Genomic DNA, 22,409 nt, shown 5'->3' on the forward strand with positions numbered 1-22,409 from the left:
CTAAAATTAAGTAGTTCAAGAATTTGTGTTTGTAGTTGTGAAGATAACTGTTGCCAGAAACTGGGCCTCATATGACACATATCTTTCCAGACAGTGGACAATATGTAGCACAGGTCTGTTATCAGCTGAAGAAGGGAACACATGAGGTGACCCCCACATTTCCCCTGACACTCAGAAGAACCCAAGCAGGATAAATACATTGAACTTCTGAAAACCAAAGCAAACACAACAGAACACAACAAAAACAAAACATGATACATTACTCAAAGGAGAACAACAGTATGAACATCCAAAATACAACTTGGCTCTTTCCAGAACCGCAAAGATGCAATATCTGACAAGTGTTCTCTTCTAGGGTTATCCTTAGGATGACTATAAGTTTGGGTTTAAGTGTACAAGGCATACCTTTGCTTGACATGTTTTTCCTGACCAACTAGGTACTAGCCCAGCAAGGCATTCATGCTCCGGGAGTATTTTCCCTTTTGTGTGCACGTTGGTCTTACAGTTACTTTTCTTTGTTGCCACTCCCTGTTGTAATGTGTACTCCCCACTCGCTTGTGAATTCAGCAAGTTGGAATTGACCGGAATGACATTCCATATCTTACACAGGTCAGTGTATCTTTCCTACGTGTTTAAATGACTTTTTTTTGTCATTAGGTATATGTGTTTATTAATTGTCATCTGAGACTCCATCCTTTGCCATAAATTAACGTATGTATTTTCATTCTCTCCTGACACACACACATATATATACATAGACACGTGTTTTCTGAACAGGTCTTTGAGCTGTTGGTTCTGTAAAAGAGGCCATTCCCTGCTGAGTGTTAAATGGTGACTCATAGTCTAACAACTAGCCCACGCTCTTTAAGTGGACAGAACTGATTAGAGGAAACAGCAGAATATTTGGAATCTTAGGCAACTCATTTCCATTCTCCGTGGCTCACTTTTGCATCTGTAAAATGTGTATAATTCTGTTGTCTTTCTCATAGCAGTCTTATGAGAATCAAATGAGCTCAGACTTTTTCCTTCCCTAGGAGCTGCTCATCAGGAATCTCTCCCTGGCAATGGGTGGGGTATGAGGTCGAGGTGTGGCTGAGATGAAGGTCTGGCGAGCGACTCACGCAGCCTGCTTGTGCCTTTTGGACTGGCTTGTGCTCTGTCCCACATGTACCACAGGGCTTGAATAGTAGGGCTGCTGGCCTGGCCTGGGCCCCCTCCAGGGAGCCCTTTCCTGCTCTGGGCCCCAAACTAATGTGGCAGGCTTCTAGGTCATCTGGGATATGCGTCAAAGCATTCTTGCCCTGGTGTGGGAACCTGCTGTCTTGGGAACTCAAAGAGGCCGACCCGCTGTTGTGTCTCCTTTTTGACGCTGGGAGGTGCAAGATGTGTACTACATTATCTTCTATTTTGGATGGAATTTCCCGGTAAACTCCTGGCCCCTGGAACCCTAAACATGTTACTCAAGTAGAAAGTCCCTGAATCTTTGTAGGTTTATTTCCTACCTTCTGGAGCATTCATAGCTTTTCTAACCACTTTCTGCTCATCTGATCCAGTTAGCGTGACATCACAGATAGGAGGATCAGTGTGATTCTTTGAGGGATGACCAGATGGTCTAGACTTCTTTTGACCAGCATATGACAGAATGTTGAGAGAGTTAACGCAGCCTGGTTCACATTGTTAATGTGTACTGCTGTCCATTCCATGCCCACAACTCCTTGTGATTTACACTTGGAAGCTGAAACTTCACGCATGTATGTGAGTTCCAGAGGAACTCTTGTGACTGGCATATGACTACAGTTGGATTCCTAGCTGACTGATTATACTGTAGTTTCTCATTCTCCAAGGCCTGACTGGTTTGGGAGCCATAATGGTGAATGACATGGAAATGTGATGAGTTTTGTTTTGTATTTTTTTTAAGATTTTATTTATTTGACAGAGAGAGATCATAGGTAGACAGGGAGGCAGGTAGAGAGAGGGGGAAGCAGGATCCCTGCCTGGTAGAGAGCCCGATGTGGGGCTCAATCCCAGGACCCTGAGACCCTGTCCTGAGCCGAAGGCAGAGGCTTTAACCCACCGAGCACCCCAGGTGATGTGTTTTTATTTACTATTTTGCCTGGAGGGCAAGTGGAGGCTGTTTAAGATGCAGAGCTCTCAACCCCACAAGGTACATGTCCCATCGGGACTTTCCCCCGCCCACTCTTGGCCTCTAGGCCTGGCACTACAGTGAAGTCACAGCATAGCCCAGAGACTCAGGATTTCCAAGGTCATCGCCCCCCATCCCGTAAGTTAGGGCTTAAAAGCCCCACCCTGACCTCAGCGTGGCAGGCCTGCCTTGCTTGGGACCGGGTGAAGGTGAAGTACTCAGACAGTACCTCGCCCAGGCGGTCGTCATAGGAAGAGAGAGAGGCTGCAGATGCAGGTTGAGGTCCCGTCAGCAGTTGTAGGACATTGGATCCAGAACACCGTGGACGCAGCAGGCCCCCGGGGAAGAGGGGGCAGGAGGCGCGGACAGGATGGTCACAGGTGCAAGGAAGCGTCCCGTCGGCGGGCGGAGGAGTTTCTGTGCGGGTCTTCTCGGGAGGCCTGGGGCGCCCACAGCGCCCACGCGTTCGTTCGTGTGCAGAGAAGTGAGAGGGGCCCCGCGCACAGACAGCGAACCCCGCTGCCGGGCGGAGCAACTCCGGCTTCCCGGAGGAGGCGTCGGATAAGCAGCGCGAGGGAGAATGTCTGGTGACAGCGGCGCAGACGGCACGTCCTCCTGGACGCGTCTCCTCCCTCGGCCGCGGCGTCTCTGCGCTTTCGGCCTCTCCAAAGAGGTCTCCGGGCTCCGAGCTGGGCTTCCACTGGGAAGCGCCTCGGCTCGGCCTAAGTTCTCGGGAGTCCCCCGCGGTGTCCTGCTGACGTCGTCCGCTGACCTCGCGCGGCGGCTCTGTCACAGATTCGCAGCTGCCGCCGAATGTCCGAAAACAACGCAGATAAAAAACATTCTTTCTAGCAAACATTGTTCGAATTTACTGCTAACTTGTTATTTTAGTTATTTTTTGCTAGTTATGTTGTTATATTTTTGTTTAATCACTGAGTGAATGAAACAAATATTCCCTAACTCTTAACAGGCATTTCTGGGCAGGTCTTCCTCTGGTCCCCATATTTAGTCCAGTACGAAAATTCCTCTGAGCAGATTTCTGCTGGGCCGTGTGTGTGTGTGTGTGTTTTAAGATTTTACTTATTTATTTGACAGACAGAGATCACAAGTAGGCAGAGAAGCAGACAGAGAGAGGAGGAAGCAGGCTCCCTGCTGAGCAGAGAGCCCGATGCGGGGCTCGATCCCAGGACCTTGAGATCACGACCTGAGCTGAAGGCAGAAGCTCTAATCCACTGAGCCACCCAGGCGCCCCCACCCAATATTCTTAAAAGAAAGTCTACAGTCATGCACATAGCCTCTAATGGAAGGTTCTGCATTGTTGAATCCTTACCTACTATCCAGCTTCATGTCCTGCACATTTCCCGCTGCTCTCTGCTCTAGCAACAAAGGGCAACTTTACTCTTGGTCTGTGCCCTTGCCTTTGCACATGTTCTTCTCCTGCCTGCAATCCTCATTCTTACTTAGGTTCCGGATACCCTTCAGACGGCAGCTCACTTGTTGCTTTATTTGGAAGTACTTGCTTCCCTGGCATCGCTGATGTGATCAGATGGCCTGGCTTAACACTATCTGAATATCATGTACCCCTCTTTCATAGTACTTTTCAGAACTTTGATTTTTGCATTTATTCATGTGATTTTTTGATATTTCTCCTCCCCCAGACCTGTAGAATGGAGTTTCCCAGGTCATGAAGCCGCGGGCTAGATTGTTTTTGCTCATGGAAACAAAGAAAGAAAGAAAACCTGGTGATTCATGAACGAGTAAAAAATAATAAATGAGGGACACCTGGGTGGCTCAGTAGGTTAAAGCTTCAGCCTTTGGCTCAGGTCATGATCTCAGGGTCCTGGGATCGAGCCCCAAGTCGGGCTCTGCTCAGCGGGGAGTCTCCTCCCCACCCCCCTGCCTCTGCCCGCTTGTGATCGCTCTCTGTCAAATAAATAAATAAAAATCTTTAAAAAAATTTTTTAAAAATGAATGAGTTCAAGTCCAAAAGAAATAGATCTTTTAGCAGTCCTTTGGCCATTAACAAAAAAGTACGTGAAGGCATAGTTTGAAAATCTGATTTGATATCAAGATGCTGCTTTTCATAATGAATTTATCTGTAGCATTTGCAGCTGACCCTTGAAAAACATGGGTTTGAACTATGCAGGCCATTTATATGTGGAGATTTTTCAAGAAATATATTGGAAAATGTTTTGGAGATTTGCAACAGTTTGAAAAAACTCACCGATGAACTGTGTAGCCTACAAATACTGAAAAAATGAAGAAAAAGTTAGGTATTGTTGTAACAACACAGCACGTAATACATATAACTTAGAAAATCAGTGTTAATAGATAGTTTGTATTATTGGTAAAACTTCCCAGTCAAGACTAGGCTATTAGTGGCTAATTTACGGGGGAGTCAAAAGTTCCACATGGATTTGCCACTGCAGAAGGGTGTATGCCCCTAACCCCCACATTGTCTGAAGGTCAACTGTATGTACCTTTAATGCCTTTGTTATATAAGTGTCTTCATTTTTGTTCAGAACCTTTTTATGATGTAAGAGTGTATGGATATGCTAAGAACTATCAGAAAATATGTCTTTCACAATAACTTTATCTTCAGGCACCCCATAGTTTACTTGAAGCACTAAAACAACATTTAGCTTCTTTGGAAAATGACAGTTTGCCTCCTTACCGGTAAGTTAATAAATGTCTTAATTTAGATTAATTTGTTTCTCTCTAAATAATTTCCCTGATTTTAACAATCTGAAAGTGACTAAGTAAATAACGGGCTTTGAACATGCTGGAACACATTTTCAATGATAGTATGGAAGAGAGGTTTTCAGTCTTTTCTGGGACCCCATTCTCTCCACAGGGGTAATATGCTTTCCAAGGGAACATCTTTTATTATGCTGAGTGATTCTCGAAGTCAAAAGTTGGAACTGGAATAAACCTTCTTTTGAAGAATTTGATTTCTTCTCTTAGAGGCTCCTCTAGTGGGAATAATTGCTGTAGATGATTATTTAATATTTATCCACAAAACTGTGCACAGTAACATTCAAGGTCTGTGTGTTACACAGATATATGCACATACACCCATATATACACAGAAATTAAATAATACCAATTTTGAGGTGTATCACTTCAAAAGGTTCATGTGAACTATTTCACATGAAAATTATGAAAATTGTGGTTTCAATTTTCTTTCATTCTTTCTTCCTCTTCTTCTTTTTACTTTCCAGTTGTTCTACATTTCTATAAGGCTTATTCATTCATTCCATTATTTAGGTTATATTGATTATAATGGACTCATATTATCATGTTCTATTAGACAACAAGTCTGTTGACTGTTTCTTTATCACAGATAGATGTAGAGTTAGTATATAGTTGGATGGATGGATTAATGGATGGATAAATGCTTGACTTAAAGATATGTAGGCTCAGCTGGGTAGGATATATGTGATTCTACTTATTCTCCAGCATGTCTCATTTTTCTTGTAATCTTTTAAGTCTCCAGCATGCACTGATCCCCTCTATACCAAATAATCCAGTTGTGAATGCTTCAGCAAGCGGAGCTTGGTTTGCAGGTAACATAACTCGATTATATGATTATATCCGTAATCACTGAAAGCAGGATTAGTCTTTAATTCTTCCACTGCTTAACCACTTACTGTGTCTGCTGCCTCTTCCTGAAGCAGTCTTTGACCTAGTGATTTCATTTATAGGAATTGATCTAATGTATATGTTCAGGGTTGTGAAATGATGTATGAACAGGGATATTTGTTACAATGTTGGAGAGCAGAATGACTATCCTTGTTTTTAGGTAGTGAAATGGAATGATCTCCAAGATATTGTTAAATGGAAAATAAGCAAGGTGTGGAACAAAGGGTACTATGCTCCCAACTTTGTTTTTAAAAACAGAAAAAAGATGGGACGCCTGGGTGGCTCAGTGGGTTGAGCCTCTGCCTCTGGCTCGGGTCATGATCCCAGGGTCCTGGGATTGAGCCCTGCATCAGGCTCTCTGCTCTGCAGGGAGCCTGCTTCCTCCTCTCTCTCTCTGCCTGTCTCTCAGCCTCCTTGTGATCTCTGTCTGTCAAATAAATAAATAAAATCTTTAAAAAAAATAAAAACAGAAAAAAAATACATATGCTTGTATAATTTCTTAGAGTACTTCTGGAAAGATATACAAAAAATGAATAAAATGCCGTGTCCCCAGGAAGAACTTGGTGGTTCATGGAAAGGGAGAGTCCTCACTGTAACTTTTTAATTTCAATTTTTTAAAATTTAATTTCAATTTTAACTTTTTAATTTTTAACTTTTAATTTCACACTTGCAAATAATTACTAATTAAAGGAAATTTAACAAAGAAACACACGAACACATACAGTGTGATACTTTGTTATGCTTAACATGGAAGTCCTTTGTAACCTCTTAAGGTTAGTTTGCCTCATACTGTGCTGAATTTCCAGGAATTTTGCAAGCTAGTGGATGCCACATTGATAACTTGTAATTTACCATGATGAAAGTATTTACACCACAGAAATGGAAAAATACTGTAAGGCAGGCCTTTAGTTTTTCTTGGAGAGCAGCTTGTTATACATTTCCTGACAGCTCATATGTTTTTTAATGGGTGTTTGTGTTTCAGTGATGTCAACTGATCCTTTAGTCACAAATCCACATAATAATGTTATATTACCATCGGGTTTACAAGTGCTTGAATTAAAGTTTGTTCTTAATCTAACTTGAAGACTTAAACTGTATCTGTTTTAAATGTTTTTACTTTTCTTTTGTACATATATGCTCAATGGACACACCTTCTGCATTTTCAATGGGTGAGTTTGACCAAAACTTTGAGGAACGTAAGTCCTTTGAATAAGCCCATATTAAAGCAAAAGTGGCACATTTTCTTTGTTTCCAAAAGAATGACTACTTTTCTGAGTTCCTGTGGTTTGGGAATCATTAGTACTTACAACATATATGACCAGAAGAGCAAATACAGTATTTGACAAGTGGTGGATTCAGCCTCATGTGAACGTGAATTCCACGCCAAGTATCAGAGGACTGGGGCGGTACTACTATGCTGTTATTAAGGGCCTATGGGCTGCCTCACTTTCATTGCTTGAACCAATTCTATTGACAATCCCGTGACCGCCTGAAACCAGTTTTTTTTCTTAAATCACTGATTTAAAAGTACCTCCATGAAACCGGAGTACTTGGTTCAAACTCTACCATTCATGGATGGTGTGACTTCTTTCTTTAACCATTTAACCTCTCTGTGCCTCAGCTTCCTGCTCCTCGGCAGGTTGCTGTCAGAATAAATGAATCCATACTTGTAGAGTGCTGAGAACAGGGCTTGATCCATGTGTTACTTAGAAGTACATTTTAAATTTTTCATGTATATGGGGAATGGGGATCTTTTTATTTTTTATTTTAATTCCAGTATAATGAACACACAGTGTTATATTAGTTCCAAGTGTACAATACATCGATTCCACGCGATTCCACATGATTCAGTTCATCCTCCTTCACGCCCATCCCCTGTTTCCCCCACGCCCTCACCCCCTCCCCTCTGGTGACCATCAGTGTATTCTCCAGAGTTAAGAGTGCCTTTTGGAGGCGCCTGGGTGGCTCAGTGGGTTAAAGCCTCTGCCTGCGGCTCAGGTCATGATCCCAGGGTCCTGGGATTGAGCCCCGTGTCGGGCTCTCTGCTCAGCAAGGAGTCTGCTTCCTCCTCTCTCTCTGCCTGCCTCTCTGCCTACTTGGGATCTCTCTCTCTCTCTGTCAAATAAATAAAATCTTTAAAAAAAAAAAGTCTATTTTGTCTCTCTCTCCTCAGCCCCTGCCCATGATCGTTTGTTTTGTTTCTTGAATTCCACATATAAGTGAAATCATATGGTATTTGTCTTTCTTTGACTGACTTATTTTGCTTGAAGCTCCTTCCACGTCATAGCAAGTGGTAAGACTTTATTCTTTTTGGTGGCTGAGTAATATTTCATTGTGTATATATACCACATCTTGTTCATCCATTCATCTATCATTGGACACTTGGACCATTTCCATGACTTGGCTATGGTCAATAATGCTGCTATAAATGTAGGGATGCACATATATGTTTGCATTAGTGTTTTTGTATTTTGGGGGTAAATACCCAGTATTGAGATTACTGGACCACAGGCTAGTCCTATTTTTAAGTTTTCCAGAGTGGCTGCACCTCCTTGAATTCCCACCAACAGTGCAAGAGAGTTCCTTTTTCTCCACATCTTTGCCAACATCTGTTGTTTCTTGTGTTGTTGATTTTAGCCATTCTGACAGATGTGAGGTAGCATCTCATCGTGGTCTTGATTTGTATTTCCCTGATGATGAGTGATGTTGAGCATCTTTTCATTTGTCTGTTGGAGATATGGGGATTTTCTAAAGATCTTTCCTGCTACTGAATTCTGGCTTACTTGCACTATGTCAGAGAACCTTCTCTATAAATTTAGTCCTTTGGAATTTGTTGATACTTGCTTCATGGCCCATCATATAGTCTTTTTTTTTTTTTTGATAGAAGTTCTATGTGCACTGGAAAACTGTATCCTCTTATTGTGTTGTTCAAATCCTTTGTGTCTTTATTATTTTGCCTGCTTGTTCATAGAGTCACTAAGAAAGGTCTCTTAACATTTCCCTTGTCTCCTCATAAGCTACATTAAGCGCTATTTTTACCCTCCACACCACTAACTGACCCTTGTCGAAGTCACCAATCACCTCCATGTTGTAAGTTCTGATGCTGATTACTTGGTTTTCATCTTATTAGACCCCCTAGTTCACCATTCCCACTTCCTTCATACAGTTTCTTCAGTTCGCCTACTGGTTTTCCTCTTATGTGATTCTTGGCTCTTTTTTAGACTTTTTTTTTGCTGTTTTTTCCTCATTTCTCTTCTTTATATATACTTATTCACTGCCTAGATGGCCTCATCCAGACTCAAGGCCATAAGTACTGCTTACATGATAAGGACTCCCAAATTATTCTCTCCAGTTACGGATATTTCTACTGGACTCCAGAATTATATAGCCAAGTGTCTATCCAGTGGTTTTACTTGAATGATCTAGTCTGGTTCTACAACTCACTACGTGAAAAACTAAGCTTCTGATATTCCTCCCCAAACCTGTTGATTTCACGTTCAAAACATATCTAAACATTGACCACTTCTCACTATCTTCAGGGCTAACCCTATTTCAAGTTAGTTACTCTTAGTTACTCTTAGCTTCTTCCCTTGCCCTCTACAGTCCATTCTTCACATAACAGAGCGAGCTGATTAAAATACAAGCCAGGCAGATCATGTCTCTCCTCTGTCCAAATCCCTCCAGTGGCTTCCACATCTCAGGGAAGCTGCCTAAGATGGTGGCCTCAGAGTAAAATGCAAAGTCCTTACAATTCTTTACAAGGCCCTCAATTGCCTTGTTGACTCTTTTCATTACTCTGACTCCCGACACATTGGCCTCCTCGCTGGAGGATCTTCATGGCTCACTTCCATATATGTTAGGTCTTTATTTAAAAGTCCTCTTCTCAGTGAGCCTTTTCCATCTAAATTTACATACCCCTCCGCCACCAACATATCACACCTCTTCCTTGGATATTTTTCCCTCAGTACTTACCACAATCACAATCACAAACTAACATATACTTCATTTATCTTGGTTATTTTGTGTCTCTATTGGAATGTAAGCTACATGAAGGCAGAGATTTTTATGTTTTTTTCTTCACTGCTGTATCTTTAGTATCTAGTATTGTGTCTAAAAAAGTGCTCAATTAAAACGTATTTAATGGGGGCGCCTGGGTGGCTCAGTGGGTTAAGCTGCTGCCTTAGGCTCAGGTCATGATCTCAGGGTCCTGGGATCGAGTCCCGCATCGGGCTCTCTGCTCAGCAGGGAGCCTGCTTCTCTCAATCTCTCTCTCTCTCTCTCTCTGCCTCTCCATCTACTTGTGATCTCTCTCTGTCAAATAAATAAATAAAATCTTTAAAAAAAGTATTTAATGAATAACTTTATGTGACTTTATACTCATTAACCTAAGAACTTGATGTGCTGTTAGTTTGTAATGGGAGGTACATATATATATCATTATTGGTATAAATTTGGTTTAGTTTTTCATCTAATTTTGTCTCTTATTTTCAGATTATCTTCCCTATCTGATATATTATAACCAACATTACCTTCACAAGCCCACAAATCTGTTGAAGCCAGACAGCAACATGGAAAAATCATAGCAAAAAATCTGGATGGCTCACTTGTTAACCTTGTAGGAAGTAAACATCTATTTTTAAATTAATATTTTAGATAATATATATAAATGAATTTTAAGAAAAAGTATACAAAAATAATGTAAAATTTGCTTTTTTTATTAAACAGATCTTAACCTTGGAGAAAGCCCAGTCAACAGGTAAGTTTTTCTTATTTTAAAAAGGATAGACAATAATATATACATGTTAGAGGAAGAGACTCATGAGAATAACTAGAAAATAATTACTTTAAAATTCGATACAGGAATCATTTGTTATAAAACTCTTAGGTGATTTTTTTTTCCTTCAAATATTAAATTAGAGAATTTATTCTTTATATACTATCCCAATTTTTGTAGGTTAAGTTCTTGGTTAAAGTGTAATGTATTATGTACTGCATGGTTCTCCTCTTACCTCTCTGACAATCCCTTCATGGTTCATCTGAAGGATCTTCTTTTTCTAAGCATGTCTTAAATATTCTCAAAGTTTTTGTACTTTTGGTTCTTTTCTTCCTTTATTATATAGAGTGTATTAAATGAATAATACTTATTTTTTACTTTATTAAACAAAGACAATAAAAACACCAGTTGGAGCTCCTCAGCATCTTAAGATAATCAATGTTACTTCAGTGTGTGAATCCCTACATTTTCAGCCAAAAAAACCCTCCAAAAAGCAGGCCAGTAGAAAACAAAGGAAGGCAGAAGTGATAATATTAACAACAAACACTGTGGAATGTAAGTTTAAATTCACTAAACAGAATAAGGAAGGATATCATAAAAGATAAAAGACACTGATTATGGAGGTGCTATTTTGTGTATACACAAATTTAAATATATAAGGTAAAAATTATTAGAAATACATGGAGAACTTGAGAAAAATCCAATTATAATGGGTGATTTCAAATTTGAATAATGCATAATAAATAATAAACCCAAGTGTGCACTGCTTATTTTCTTCAAAGCAATCACAAAGAAAAACTTGACAAAAAAACTAAAGAATTTTACAGGCTACTGTCATAATCTAATGAAATTAAATTGTCATAATCTAATGAAACTGGAACTTGTTAATAAAAAGTTGAGCATGAAAATCTTAACTATTTATAAGTTTAAAAATATAATCCTTTCGCCAAAGAGGAAATCCATAGTTTGATAACTATTGAAAGCTAAACTCAGAGGAAAGTTTCATCACTGTTAGAAAAGAGAAATTAGTAAGAATTTAGTTTTTATCTTAAGAAATCTATATAAAATCATAAAAAAATAAATTAATAAAATTTATAAAGATAAAAGCTCAAATCGATAAAATTGCAGACAAAAACAAATAAATGCAAAACTGATTTCTCTGTAAAGGCCAATAAAAGAAGCTCCTCTGAGTAAGCAGATTCAAAAAATCTAAAAACATTACCTACCATGCACCTTTGCTCAGGAAGCTCCTACAGTGTATGCTCTAAGGAAAGAGAGAAGTAAAGTAAGAGAGAGAAGTACATGGGGATTCTGGGAAAAGAAGCTCTACCTTGCACTTCTAACCCTCTAACCCTAACCCCAACCCTACAGAAGCGCAAGGTAGAGAGAATTCCCGATACAGCAACCGGCCTAGAGATCGGAGCTGAAGGGTAGAGAATTCCAGAGAGATGTCTCCAGGAAAAAATCCTCCAACCTGAGATAGTTATTATTCCCATTAGATCACAAGCTCCATGAAGGCAGATACTTTCATCTGTTTTATATATTTTAAGCACCAAGAATCGTGCCTGGCACCTAGCAGATATTTAATGGATATTTGTTGAATGAATGCGATGAATCTGCATTTCACATGTGATACAATTCACTGAGACACAGAGATTCTGGCGCTTGCTCAACCTTATACAGTTATTAAGGGGCTGAAGTGGGATTTGAACCTAGGCAGTCTTGCTCTAGAGTCAGGGCTCCTAACCTCCATAGTGGTTTTATATACACATACATAAGGTAGTCATTTTTTATAGAATTATGGAATTAAATACCATAAAGAAAAGAGTGGCTACATTTGGGAAGGGGAAGTGTGGACTGATGTTTTTGTTTTGGATCTTTTAGCATTAAGACTTTTAAAACTGTGCATCATGTAGATAAAACTTAAATTTATCTAAGTCAAATGACAAATATGGAATAAGTAGGAGCTTTTTACACACAAGAACCATAAGAGTTTCTTCCTTTTCTATTTATTCTCAAATTTTTATGATATACTTTCTATCTAGCTTTATTTATTCTCCTAATAACTTTAATTCTATAAGGCAGATTGGTAAATCATGGTTTATCCCCATTTTACAAATAAGGAAAGAAGTTACTCAATCAAGGTTACACAGCTGGTGGATAGCCTCATGGGGCTCAGAACATAATAGCAGTTTTTCTCCAGATACACTATTAAGATAGTTTAGAATAAAATGTATCCACTCAATCACTTTATTTATTCATTCTTTCTATCAACTCTCAAGCTTTAAGTTTGGCATTATCTAGTAAAACCCTGAAGAAACTTTTAGTTCTGTAATGACAACTTAATTTCATATACCAAAATAGCCAATTGGTCTTTTTTGGCATTGCTTTGTGATTCCTTCCTATTATCTCCTACCTGTTGAGAAACATGATCATTGTCTCCAGGGCTGTACCCTGACTTTACGTTTAAATGGTAGATTTGCCATGCTCCAAAATGGGCTGATTTATAAATCCCCTCTTAGATTGGACATGGAGTGGCCCCAGCCCTCAGAGATGGAAATTGCTGGTGGAATGAAATGGCAGTTGAATACCTACACCTGCACATCAACCCTCTGGAAACATATTTCTATTCCTCCTGTTCCCCACATGGTAATATTTATTATGTATTATTACCTAGAATGCTAGAATGGTGGCAGTAGATCAAAAGAAAGAGACTTGAGAGAGCGAGAACTGACAGGAGTTGCTAATGGATTGAAAGTTGAAATATGTGTCCCCAATAAATTATCTGCAATTTTAAAATTCAGAAAGCTCTAGAGAACAAGGTGTTTTTTTTTTTTTTTAATTATCAGGGTGCTATTCCACTCCCTTCCCCCCCCCGGGGTGTTCCTAATATATTCTTTGTGTAATTTCTAAATTATTTTTCCAAAATACAAAACATTTTGAATTCCAAAATACATTTGGCCCCTAAGGTTTTAAGGATGTGGACCTGTGCTATTTTTATATGATTTTGCTTTAAAACTTCATTGGTCCAATCCTCGCTTTGGCAGCACATATACTAAAACTTCACCGGCCCAATGATATAACAAACTGCATATTAACTATTGAGTATACAGTGACTTTGTTTTCCTAATATGCAGCTGAGGTACATTCTAGGAATGAGAATTTTGAGAGGATTTGGGAAACAGGAATAAGTAATTTCAAAATGTACTGAGGAAAGTTGTGTCTGTGTGGCTTCATAGTGGACACAGGTGACTAAGAACCCAGAGAGGTTACAGCAAAGAAATTTTGGGTTTGGAATTAATAGGAAGAAGGGTAGAAACAACCCAACAGTTGGAGTAAAATTTATGTTTAAAAAGCTAATAATAGGGGTATCTGGGTGGCTCAGTGGGATAAAGCCTCTGCCTTCGGTTCAGGTCATGGTCTCAGGGTCCTGGGATGAGCCCCACATCGGGCTCTCTGCTCGGCGAGGAGCCTGCTTCCCCCTCTCTCTGCCTGCCTCTCTGCCTACTTGTGATCTCTGCCTGTCAAATAAATAAATAAAATCTTTTAAAAAAAGCTAATAATATTATTCTCTTATTATTTGCCTTTAAGTGGCTATAAAATCTGGTCATTTCCATTCTTTCATTCTTGATATTGGTGATTTCTGTCTTCTGGTTTTGGTAGTCTTGCTACAGAGTTATCAATCTTGTTGATCATTATCAAAGAACCAACTTTTGGCTTTCTTGAATTTTCTCTATCGGTTTTGTTTTTAACAAATTTCTGCTTTTATCTTTGTTATTTCCCTCCTTCTGCTTGATTTGAGCTTATAATTGATTTCTAAATTCTTTTATGGTCAAAGAAAGTATGTTGTATACTTCAAATTCTTTTAAATTTGTTACATTTTGATTTATAACCCAGAATAAGGTCTATCTTGGTGAACATTCCACGAACAGCAGCTGTTGGGTGGAAGATTCCACAAATGTCATCTGGGTCCTGATGTGTTTATATTAAGGGCTACCATTTTGTTATTTTCTGTTTGCTCCCTCTATTCATTGTCATTGTTGTTCCTCTGTTTCTTCTTTCTTGCCTTATTTTGGGTCCTTTGACTAGATTTTGGAATAGTATTTCATTTTAAGTTATATGTTGTAATTTGGACTCTATCTCTCTGTATGGTTTTTTAGTGTTTGCTCTAGCAGGTACAAAATACATACTTTTCACAGTCCATTTAGAATAAAAATTTTACCATTTCAATTGGAGTGTAAAACCACTAGCACCATATAGGTCCCCTTACCTTCCTCTTTTTTATGTTATAGTTGTCTATACATATGTTACAATGAAAAGACCCATCAGACATTCTTAATACTTTTTGCCCTATTACATCTCCTGAGATATTTACCATTTCTGTTGCTCTTCCTTCATTTCTGATATTCCAAAACTCCTTCTAGTATCATTTCCCTTCTAATAAAGAGTATCCATTAGCGATTCTGGCAAGTCTGGCTATGAATTCTCTTATCTTTCCTTCATTTGAGAATGGCTTCATTTCACCTTTAATCCTAAAGCAATTTGTACTGGATACAAAATTCTGGAGTAATAGTTCTTTTCTTTCAGCATTTGAAAAATGGGCCACTTTATTCTGGCTCATGGGTTAGAAAAATTTTTCTGGTGAAAAATCCAGTCATATGAATCATTTGTTCCCCTATAGATATTGCAGTTTTCCCGTGGCTGCTTTCAAGATATTTTCTGTCTTTCATTTTCAGAAGTTTGAATATGATGGCATGGATTTGGAGAGTTTATTCTGCTCAGGTTTGTATAGCTTCTTAAATCTGCGTTTATATCTCCTTTGCCAAACTTGGGAAGTTCTCTGCCCTTAATGATTCAAATGTTTTTTCAGCACTATAGTCATTCTCTTTTCCTTCTGTGACTCTAATAACACAAATATTAGATCTTTAGACTGTTGTCCTGCTGGTTCTTGAGGCTCTTTTTGTTTCTTTTAAATCTTTTTTTTCTGTTCTCCAGATAAATAATTCTATTGGTGTGTCTTCAAATTCAGTGAATCTTTCCTCTGTCATCTGCATTGCGATATTGGGTCCTTCAATTGGGTATTTTTATTTCGGTTATTGCATTTTTTAGTTCTAAGCTTCCAAGACAAATGTCTTTCCTGTATCTTCTATTTCTTTGCTGACGTTTTCTCTTTTAACTTTTGTTTCAAGAGCGTTCGACGTACTGAGCATTTTTGTAATGACCGCTTTAACTTTGTCAGGTAATTCCAGCATCTGCACTGTCTTGTGACGGGTGTCCGCTGATTGTCTTTTCTCGTGGTCTTTTTTCATGGTCTTCTTCATGTGCCAAATAATTGTGGATTGCATCCTGGACATTCCTGACTATGACTTTGTCTCTGGGCCTTGTTAAATTTTATGGGGAATGTGGGTGTTTGTGTTTCAGCAGGCACGTGACCCGCTTAGGGTTAAGCTGCATGACGTCCGGCCTCCTCCTCTGGCCTGTGGTTCCAGCCAGTGTCAGCTCAGTGTCTGCAGCCTTTGTGCTGCTGCTCGGCCCTGTCCTGTGTGCGCACCACCCGATGGTCGCCCGGGACCTGGGTGTTGGCCTCTCCCTTGTAATCATTCTTTGGGATGTTCATCAAGATCAGATCTACTATGTGTTTTCATTTTCATTTGTTTCCATGTAATTTTTTATTTATTCTTTGATTTCTTTGACCTATTCATTGTTCAGTAGCATATTATTTAACTTCCATGTATTTGTGGGCTTTCCATGTTTTTTCCTGTGGTTGATTTCTAGTTTCATAATGCTGTGGTCAGAAAAGATGCATGATATACTTTCTATCTTTTTAAATTTGTTTAAAGAGACCTGTTTGGTTGAGACCTGTTTTGTGGAACATTCTGGAGAATGTTCCATGTGCACTTGAAAAGAATGTGTGTTCTGCTGTTTTAGGATGGAATGTTCTCCATGTATCTATTAAATCCATCAGTTCCAGTGTGTCATTCAAAGCCACTGTTTTCTTGTTGATTTTTTGTTTGGATGATCTGTCCATTGACATAAGTATGATGTCAAAGTTCCTTACTATTATTTGTATTGTTATTGATTAATTCCTCTATGTATGTTATTAACTTTTATATATTTGTGGGTGCTCCCATGTTGGGTGCATAAATATTTATAATTGTTATGTCTTCTTGTTGGATCATCCCCTTTATGATTATATAGTGTCCTTCTTTGTCTTTTGTTACAGTCTTTATTTTTTATTTTTAAAAAGATTTTATTTATTTGTCAGAGAGAGAGCACAAGTAGGGGGAGTGGCAGGCAGAAGGAGAAGCAGGCTCCCTGCTGAGCAAGTCCTGATACAGGACTTTATCGGAGGACCCTGGGATCATGACCTGAGCTGAAGGAAGATGCTTAAACAACTGAGTCACACAAACATTCCTATTTTTTTATTTTTTAAAAAATATTTTATTTGTTTGAGAGAGAGAGAGAGAGCAGTGGGGAGGGTCAGAGAGAGACGGAGAAGCAGACTCCCCGCTGAGCAGGGGGCCTGATGCGGGTCACAATCCCAGGATCCTGGGATCATAACTTGAGCTGAAGGCAGACGTTTAATTGACTAAGCCACCCAGGCGCCCCTGCAGTCTTTGTTTGAAAGTTGATTTGGTATGATGTAAGTATTGTTACCCTGGCTTTCTTTTGACCTCCACCTCCTGAGGCAAGGGAAATAAAAGCAAAAGTAAATTATTGAGACTTCATTAAAATAAAAAGGTTCTTTCCAGCAAAGGAAAAAGTCAACAAAACTAAAAGGTAATCTATGGAATAGGAGAAGACATTTGCAAACGACACATCCAATAAAGGGTTAGTATCCAAAATCTATAAAGAACTTATCAAACTCAACACCCCAAAAATGATTAATCCAGTTTAAAAATGGCCAGAAGACGTGAACAGACATTTATCCAAGAAGCCATACAGATGGGCTCCTGGGTGGCTCAGCTGGTTAAGTATTTGCCTTTGACTCAGGTCATGATCCCAGGGTCCTGCGATGGAGCCCCACACTGGGTTCCTTGCTTAGCGGGAGCTTGCTTCTCCCTCTGCCTGTCGCTGTTTCTGCCTGTGCAATCTCTCTCTCTTTCTCACTCTCTGACAAATAAATAAATAAGATCTTAAAAAATAAAGAAGACATCCAGATGGCTAACAAACACATGAAAAGATACTCAACATCATTCATCATTGGGGAAATGCAAATCAAACCCACAATGAACTATCCCCTCACAGCTGTTAGAATGGCTAAAATCAATGACACAGGAAACAACAGATGCTGGCGAGGATGCGGAGAAAGGGGAACCCTCCTACACTGTTGGTGGGGATGCAAGCTGGTGCAGCCACTCTGCAAAAGAGTACAGAGTTCCTCAAAAGTTCAAAATAGAAACTAGCATAGGACCCAGTAATTGCAGTACGAAGCATTTACCCAAAGACTACAAAAACCCTTCTGCAAAGAGATACATACACCCCTATGTTTACCACAGTATTGCTGACAGCAGCATCGTTGACAGTATGGAAACAGCCCAAGTGTCTATTGATAGATGAATAGATTTATGAATAGATGAAGAAGATGTGTATATATTTATAGTGGAGTATTATTCAGCTGTAAAAAGAATGGTTCAGTGAAATCAGTCAGTCAGAAAAAGACAAATACCATATAATTTCACGCATATATGGACTTTTAGAAACAAAACAAATTAAGCAAAAGGAAGAAAAGAGAGGGAGGTAAACCAAGCAACAGGTTCTTTTTTTCTCCAATGTAAAAAGGCTTTATAGCAAGTTTACATAATATTCATAAATATTGATTACATTAGTATGATGTATATTAGGTAGTATGTCAACAACCAACAAGCGGATGGGTTAATAAATGCAGACTCTTAACTATAGAGAAGACACTGATGGTCACCAGAGGGGAAGGGACGGGGGGACGGGGGAAATGATGGGGATGAAGGAGGCACTTGTCGTGAGCACCAGGTGTCCTACAGAAGTGAATCACTGAATTGTACACCTGAAACTAATCACATTGTATGTTCACTAGCTGCAATTTAAATAAAAACTCAATTAAAAAAGATCAAATCTACTTGGGCACAGGTGGTGGGAGGGGGACCATGAGCACAGGGGTTCACAGCTTCCTTGTGATTGAGACAACTCAGTGCTCCAAGTGGTGTTACTGGAGAATTTGAAAACAAAACAAAACAAAACAAAACCCAAAAAACAACACACAAAAAACTTGTCCCTCCCCTCATGGAGCCAGAGCTCCACCTAATGGAGAAGAAAACTTCTCTCCTTGGAATACTGGACTCTTGCCTGCAGGCCACTTCTGTTGCCAAGACTGCAAGATAGCAAGGCATCAGGAGTGCCTGGGAGCTGGGGTGTGAGAGAGGAAAGAAAAAGGAAAAACACCGGGAGACTTTCTGACTTTCTCTTTGGAGCTATTCAGGTCAGAGCCAGACTTCTGGAGTCCTCTCTCATCTGTACGATAGTGATCTCTGTAGGTTTCCGGCTGTTTTCAGTCCAGTGTGGAGGATAATGGAAGGGAAAAAGGATAAAGTGTAGTCATTATTTGTCCTCTTGTGTCTGGCTTATTTCACTTAATATAATGTCTTCAAGATTCATCCATTCTTTTTTAAGGCTAAATAATTTTCCTTTGTTAATCCATTGATGAGACATTTAGGTGGCTTCCATCTTTTGGTTATTGTGAATAATGCTGCTATGTTATGAACATTGGTGTACAAATATCTGTTTGAGTTTCTGCTTTCAATTCTTCAGATATATACCTGGAGGCAGAATTGATGGATCATATATAATTATATGGTTAATTCTTTTAGGAATTGTTATAGCATTTACTCCAGTGGCTAAAGGGCTAATGGGTGTGAATTAATATCTCTTGTGATTTTCATTTCATTTCCCTAATGCTTAGTGATGTTCAACATCTTTTCATGAGATTTTTTTTTTTTTTTGCCTTTTCTGTCCTTTCTTTGGAGAAATGTCTATTCAATATCTTTGGCCATTTTTGAATGTGGTTATTTGTTCTGTTGTTAAGTTGCAGGTGTTCTTATACATGTTGGATATTAATCCCCTATCAGATAAATGATTAGGGAAGATCTTCTCCCATTCTGTTGGTTGTGTTTTTACTCCCTTGGTAGTGTCCTTAAATACACAAAATTTGTAGAGTTTTCATGAAATCCAATTTAATTTAATCTACTTTTTTCTTTTGTTGCCTGGACTTTTGGTATTATTTTGAAGAATTCATTGCCAAATCCAATGGTATGAAAGTTACTTCCTATGTTTTCTTATAAGATCCTCATGGTTTTCTTTCTTAGGTTTAGTTCTTTGATCAATTTTGATCTTTGATTAATTTTGTATATATTGTAAGGTAAAGTTTCAACTTCATTGTTTTTCATGTGAATATCCAGTTGTCCCTGCCTTATCCCCATTGAATGGTCCTGGTACCCATGTCAGAAATCAATTGACTACATATGTATGGGTTTTTTCTGTGCTCTTTATTTTATTGCATTGGTTTATATGTCTATCTAGTCCTAAATTTGTCCTGTTCAAGGAAAGATCATTGTCCTGGCTAGAAATGGTTCCATATATTTGTTCTCAAAATTAAATATGTAGCAGAATTTTTTTCTGTATAACATTTCTTAATAAATACTAGTAGAAACTGTACCGTATAGTAACTTGACATTTTTCTTCAAGGTATTGCCTCCAGTGGGCTATCCAGTGACTTCACAGCAAGTGCCTATGTATAGAATGGTAAGAAAAAACACTTTTAAGATACCAAGAGTGGGAGATATAGTGAAAATTCTCCATGATTTGTGCTAACAGAAAAAAGCATGGTATACATAATTTAAAATGCAAGGTAATTCATCCACATTCTTGCCTAACATTAGAAAAAGAAATCACAACCCTTTGAGAAATGATATACGAAAGGCTTTGTGAGATGGCTAAAGGGAATAGAGAAAGGAACCCTAAAAATGGCGAGATGGGATGTGTGTCAATGGAATAGTTTTGAGAAAGCTGTTCCAGAATTAATAGGTAATCCAAAATAGGAATAATCAATGTGCACACAATAGACATTCAACTAAGCCTTATTTTACATTCATGAAGTACAATTTATCTGTTTCTTTTGTTGCCTGGACTTTTTGGTGTCATATTGAAGAACTCATTGCCAAATTCAGTGGTAGGAAAGTTACCCCCTCTGTTTTCTTCTTCTTCTTTTTAAAAAAAATTTTAATGTCCAGCATTTATAATATGAGGGCGAGAGCTGTCTCCCCACCTGAAGTTTCTAAATTTTCAATTGGCTGGTGAGGCCACTAGGAATACTTCTTCTTGTATAATCTGGTTTCAGGGAAGACTTCATTCATTCATGTCCTCAGTGGTCATCTAATCAAATGGATCAAATGTTCTTCATCTTCTCCAGCTCTTTTTCCTATTCCTCAGTCCTGGCCTTGAGAGAAACAAAAACTCAGCACAACTTTTCTGCTTTTTCTTCAGCATCCACCTGAACACTGTATTTATTCTCTGGCACAGGAACCTTCAGGGCATTAAACTTCTCAAAGTCATCTACCATGCCAGCCTTTGCCACATTGGCCTTGTAGGGGGTTTCTCAGGGAGAGTAGCCAACCTGGAGGTAAGTGTCTCCATCTAGGATTTCAAGGGGCTAGCAATGGCCTTCTTCTGGTTTTGGGGTATGATCTCCCCAAAAGCTACCCAGTCAATGGTTTTTAGAGCAAGTTGTTGCTTGAGACCCTTCATTGACCCCAGTGGCCCACAGTCCACGGCAGCAAGGAGCCCCTATGTTTTTTTCTAAAACTCCTACAGTTTTACCTCTTCAGTTTAGGTCTAGTTTGCTACTGGTTTTCCTCATTTCTGCAGGGATTTTATTGTTATCTCATTTTCTTTAGTTTTCTTTGCCATTTTGCTGTTTGGAAACATTTCCTCTCATTATTAAACAGGTAAAAAAAGTGAAATCTAATAAGGTGAATTTGTTCTTATTGTTCAAGACTTTCAATGGGAGAAATTATTAATACAAGCAGAATATCTGGAATTTTTCTGATTTCAGATTTTTTAATCCAACCTTTTCCCAACTCATTTTAGTCTATTATTTCTGCTCTGCCTCCTTGGCAATGTTTTCATGATTTAAAATTTTTCTTTACTTGGTTAAAACCTGTTTGCAATCAGCAGTTCTCCTTTTTATAGCTTCATTGCATTACATATATTTCATGTGATGTAATACAGTTAATGAAAACTCTGAAGTCATTCAGTCTACACAGCCTCACCACCAATTCACTCATGTTTTTGTTGGTGCTGTTAATTTAGAAAAAATGTTTAAGAATACAGGAAGGTACAGAAGATAATAGCCATCCATGCCTCAAAACCCTGAATGACTAAGTGTTACTATTTTTATTTATTTATTTGACAGAGAGAAAGAGATCACAAGTAAGCAGAGAGAGAGGAGGAAGCAGGCTCCCTCCTGAGCAGAGCCTGATGCGGGCTTGATCCCAGGACCCTGAGATCATGACCTGAGCTGAAGGCAGAGGCTTTAACCCACTGAGCCACCCAGGCGCCCCTTCTGCCCATTTTTTAATTGGACGGTTCATTTTTTGGGTGTTGAGTTTTATAAGTTCTTTCTATCTATTGGATAATAACCCTTTGTCAGATATGTCATTTGCAAATATCTTCTCCCACTCAGTAGGTTCTCTTTTAGTTTTGTTGTTTCTTTTGCTGTACAAAAACTTTTTATCTTTTTAAAAACATTTTAAAGTTTAAATTCAATTAATTAACATATAATGTATTATTGGTTTCAGAGGTACAGACCTGTGATTCATG

The 22,409-nt window shown here is 38.8% G+C and overlaps 2 protein-coding genes and 1 pseudogene across 5 annotated transcripts in view; 1 reads left to right on the top strand and 2 right to left on the bottom strand.

The window, feature by feature from the left end:
• The window catches only part of LOC116582568 (phosphatidylinositol-binding clathrin assembly protein-like), a 34,754-nt gene that overhangs the window by 5,827 nt on the left and 6,518 nt on the right, over window positions 1-22,409 (top strand). The window contains exons 8-14 of one of the 4 annotated variants that reach the window (XM_032330098.1): window positions 568-609; window positions 4,746-4,819; window positions 5,633-5,709; window positions 10,324-10,407; window positions 10,511-10,541; window positions 13,082-13,208; window positions 20,277-20,333. In XM_032330098.1, coding sequence (XP_032185989.1) covers window positions 568-609; window positions 4,746-4,819; window positions 5,633-5,709; window positions 10,324-10,407; window positions 10,511-10,541; window positions 13,082-13,208; window positions 20,277-20,333 — 492 coding nt within the window. The remainder of the gene's footprint in view (window positions 1-567; window positions 610-4,745; window positions 4,820-5,632; window positions 5,710-10,323; window positions 10,408-10,510; window positions 10,542-13,081; window positions 13,209-20,276; window positions 20,334-22,409) is intronic. The other 3 variants (XM_032330099.1, XM_032330100.1, XR_004282463.1) reach the window with 3 other exon arrangements.
• The window catches only part of LOC116582569, a 31,899-nt gene continuing 11,543 nt past the window's right edge, over window positions 2,054-22,409 (bottom strand). Inside the window, exons 2-6 of the mRNA XM_032330101.1 lie at window positions 20,248-20,319; window positions 11,786-11,823; window positions 10,315-10,415; window positions 4,368-4,392; window positions 2,054-2,946 (exon numbers count right to left, since the gene is read on the bottom strand). Coding sequence (XP_032185992.1) covers window positions 2,265-2,946; window positions 4,368-4,392; window positions 10,315-10,366 — 759 coding nt within the window. The 5' untranslated portion in view covers window positions 10,367-10,415; window positions 11,786-11,823; window positions 20,248-20,319 and the 3' untranslated portion in view covers window positions 2,054-2,264. The remainder of the gene's footprint in view (window positions 2,947-4,367; window positions 4,393-10,314; window positions 10,416-11,785; window positions 11,824-20,247; window positions 20,320-22,409) is intronic.
• On the bottom strand, window positions 20,313-21,935 carry LOC116582571 (annotated as a pseudogene).

This window comes from Mustela erminea, chromosome X, assembly GCF_009829155.1.
Source record: "Mustela erminea isolate mMusErm1 chromosome X, mMusErm1.Pri, whole genome shotgun sequence".
In the NCBI taxonomy this organism is placed as follows: domain Eukaryota; kingdom Metazoa; phylum Chordata; class Mammalia; order Carnivora; family Mustelidae; genus Mustela; species Mustela erminea.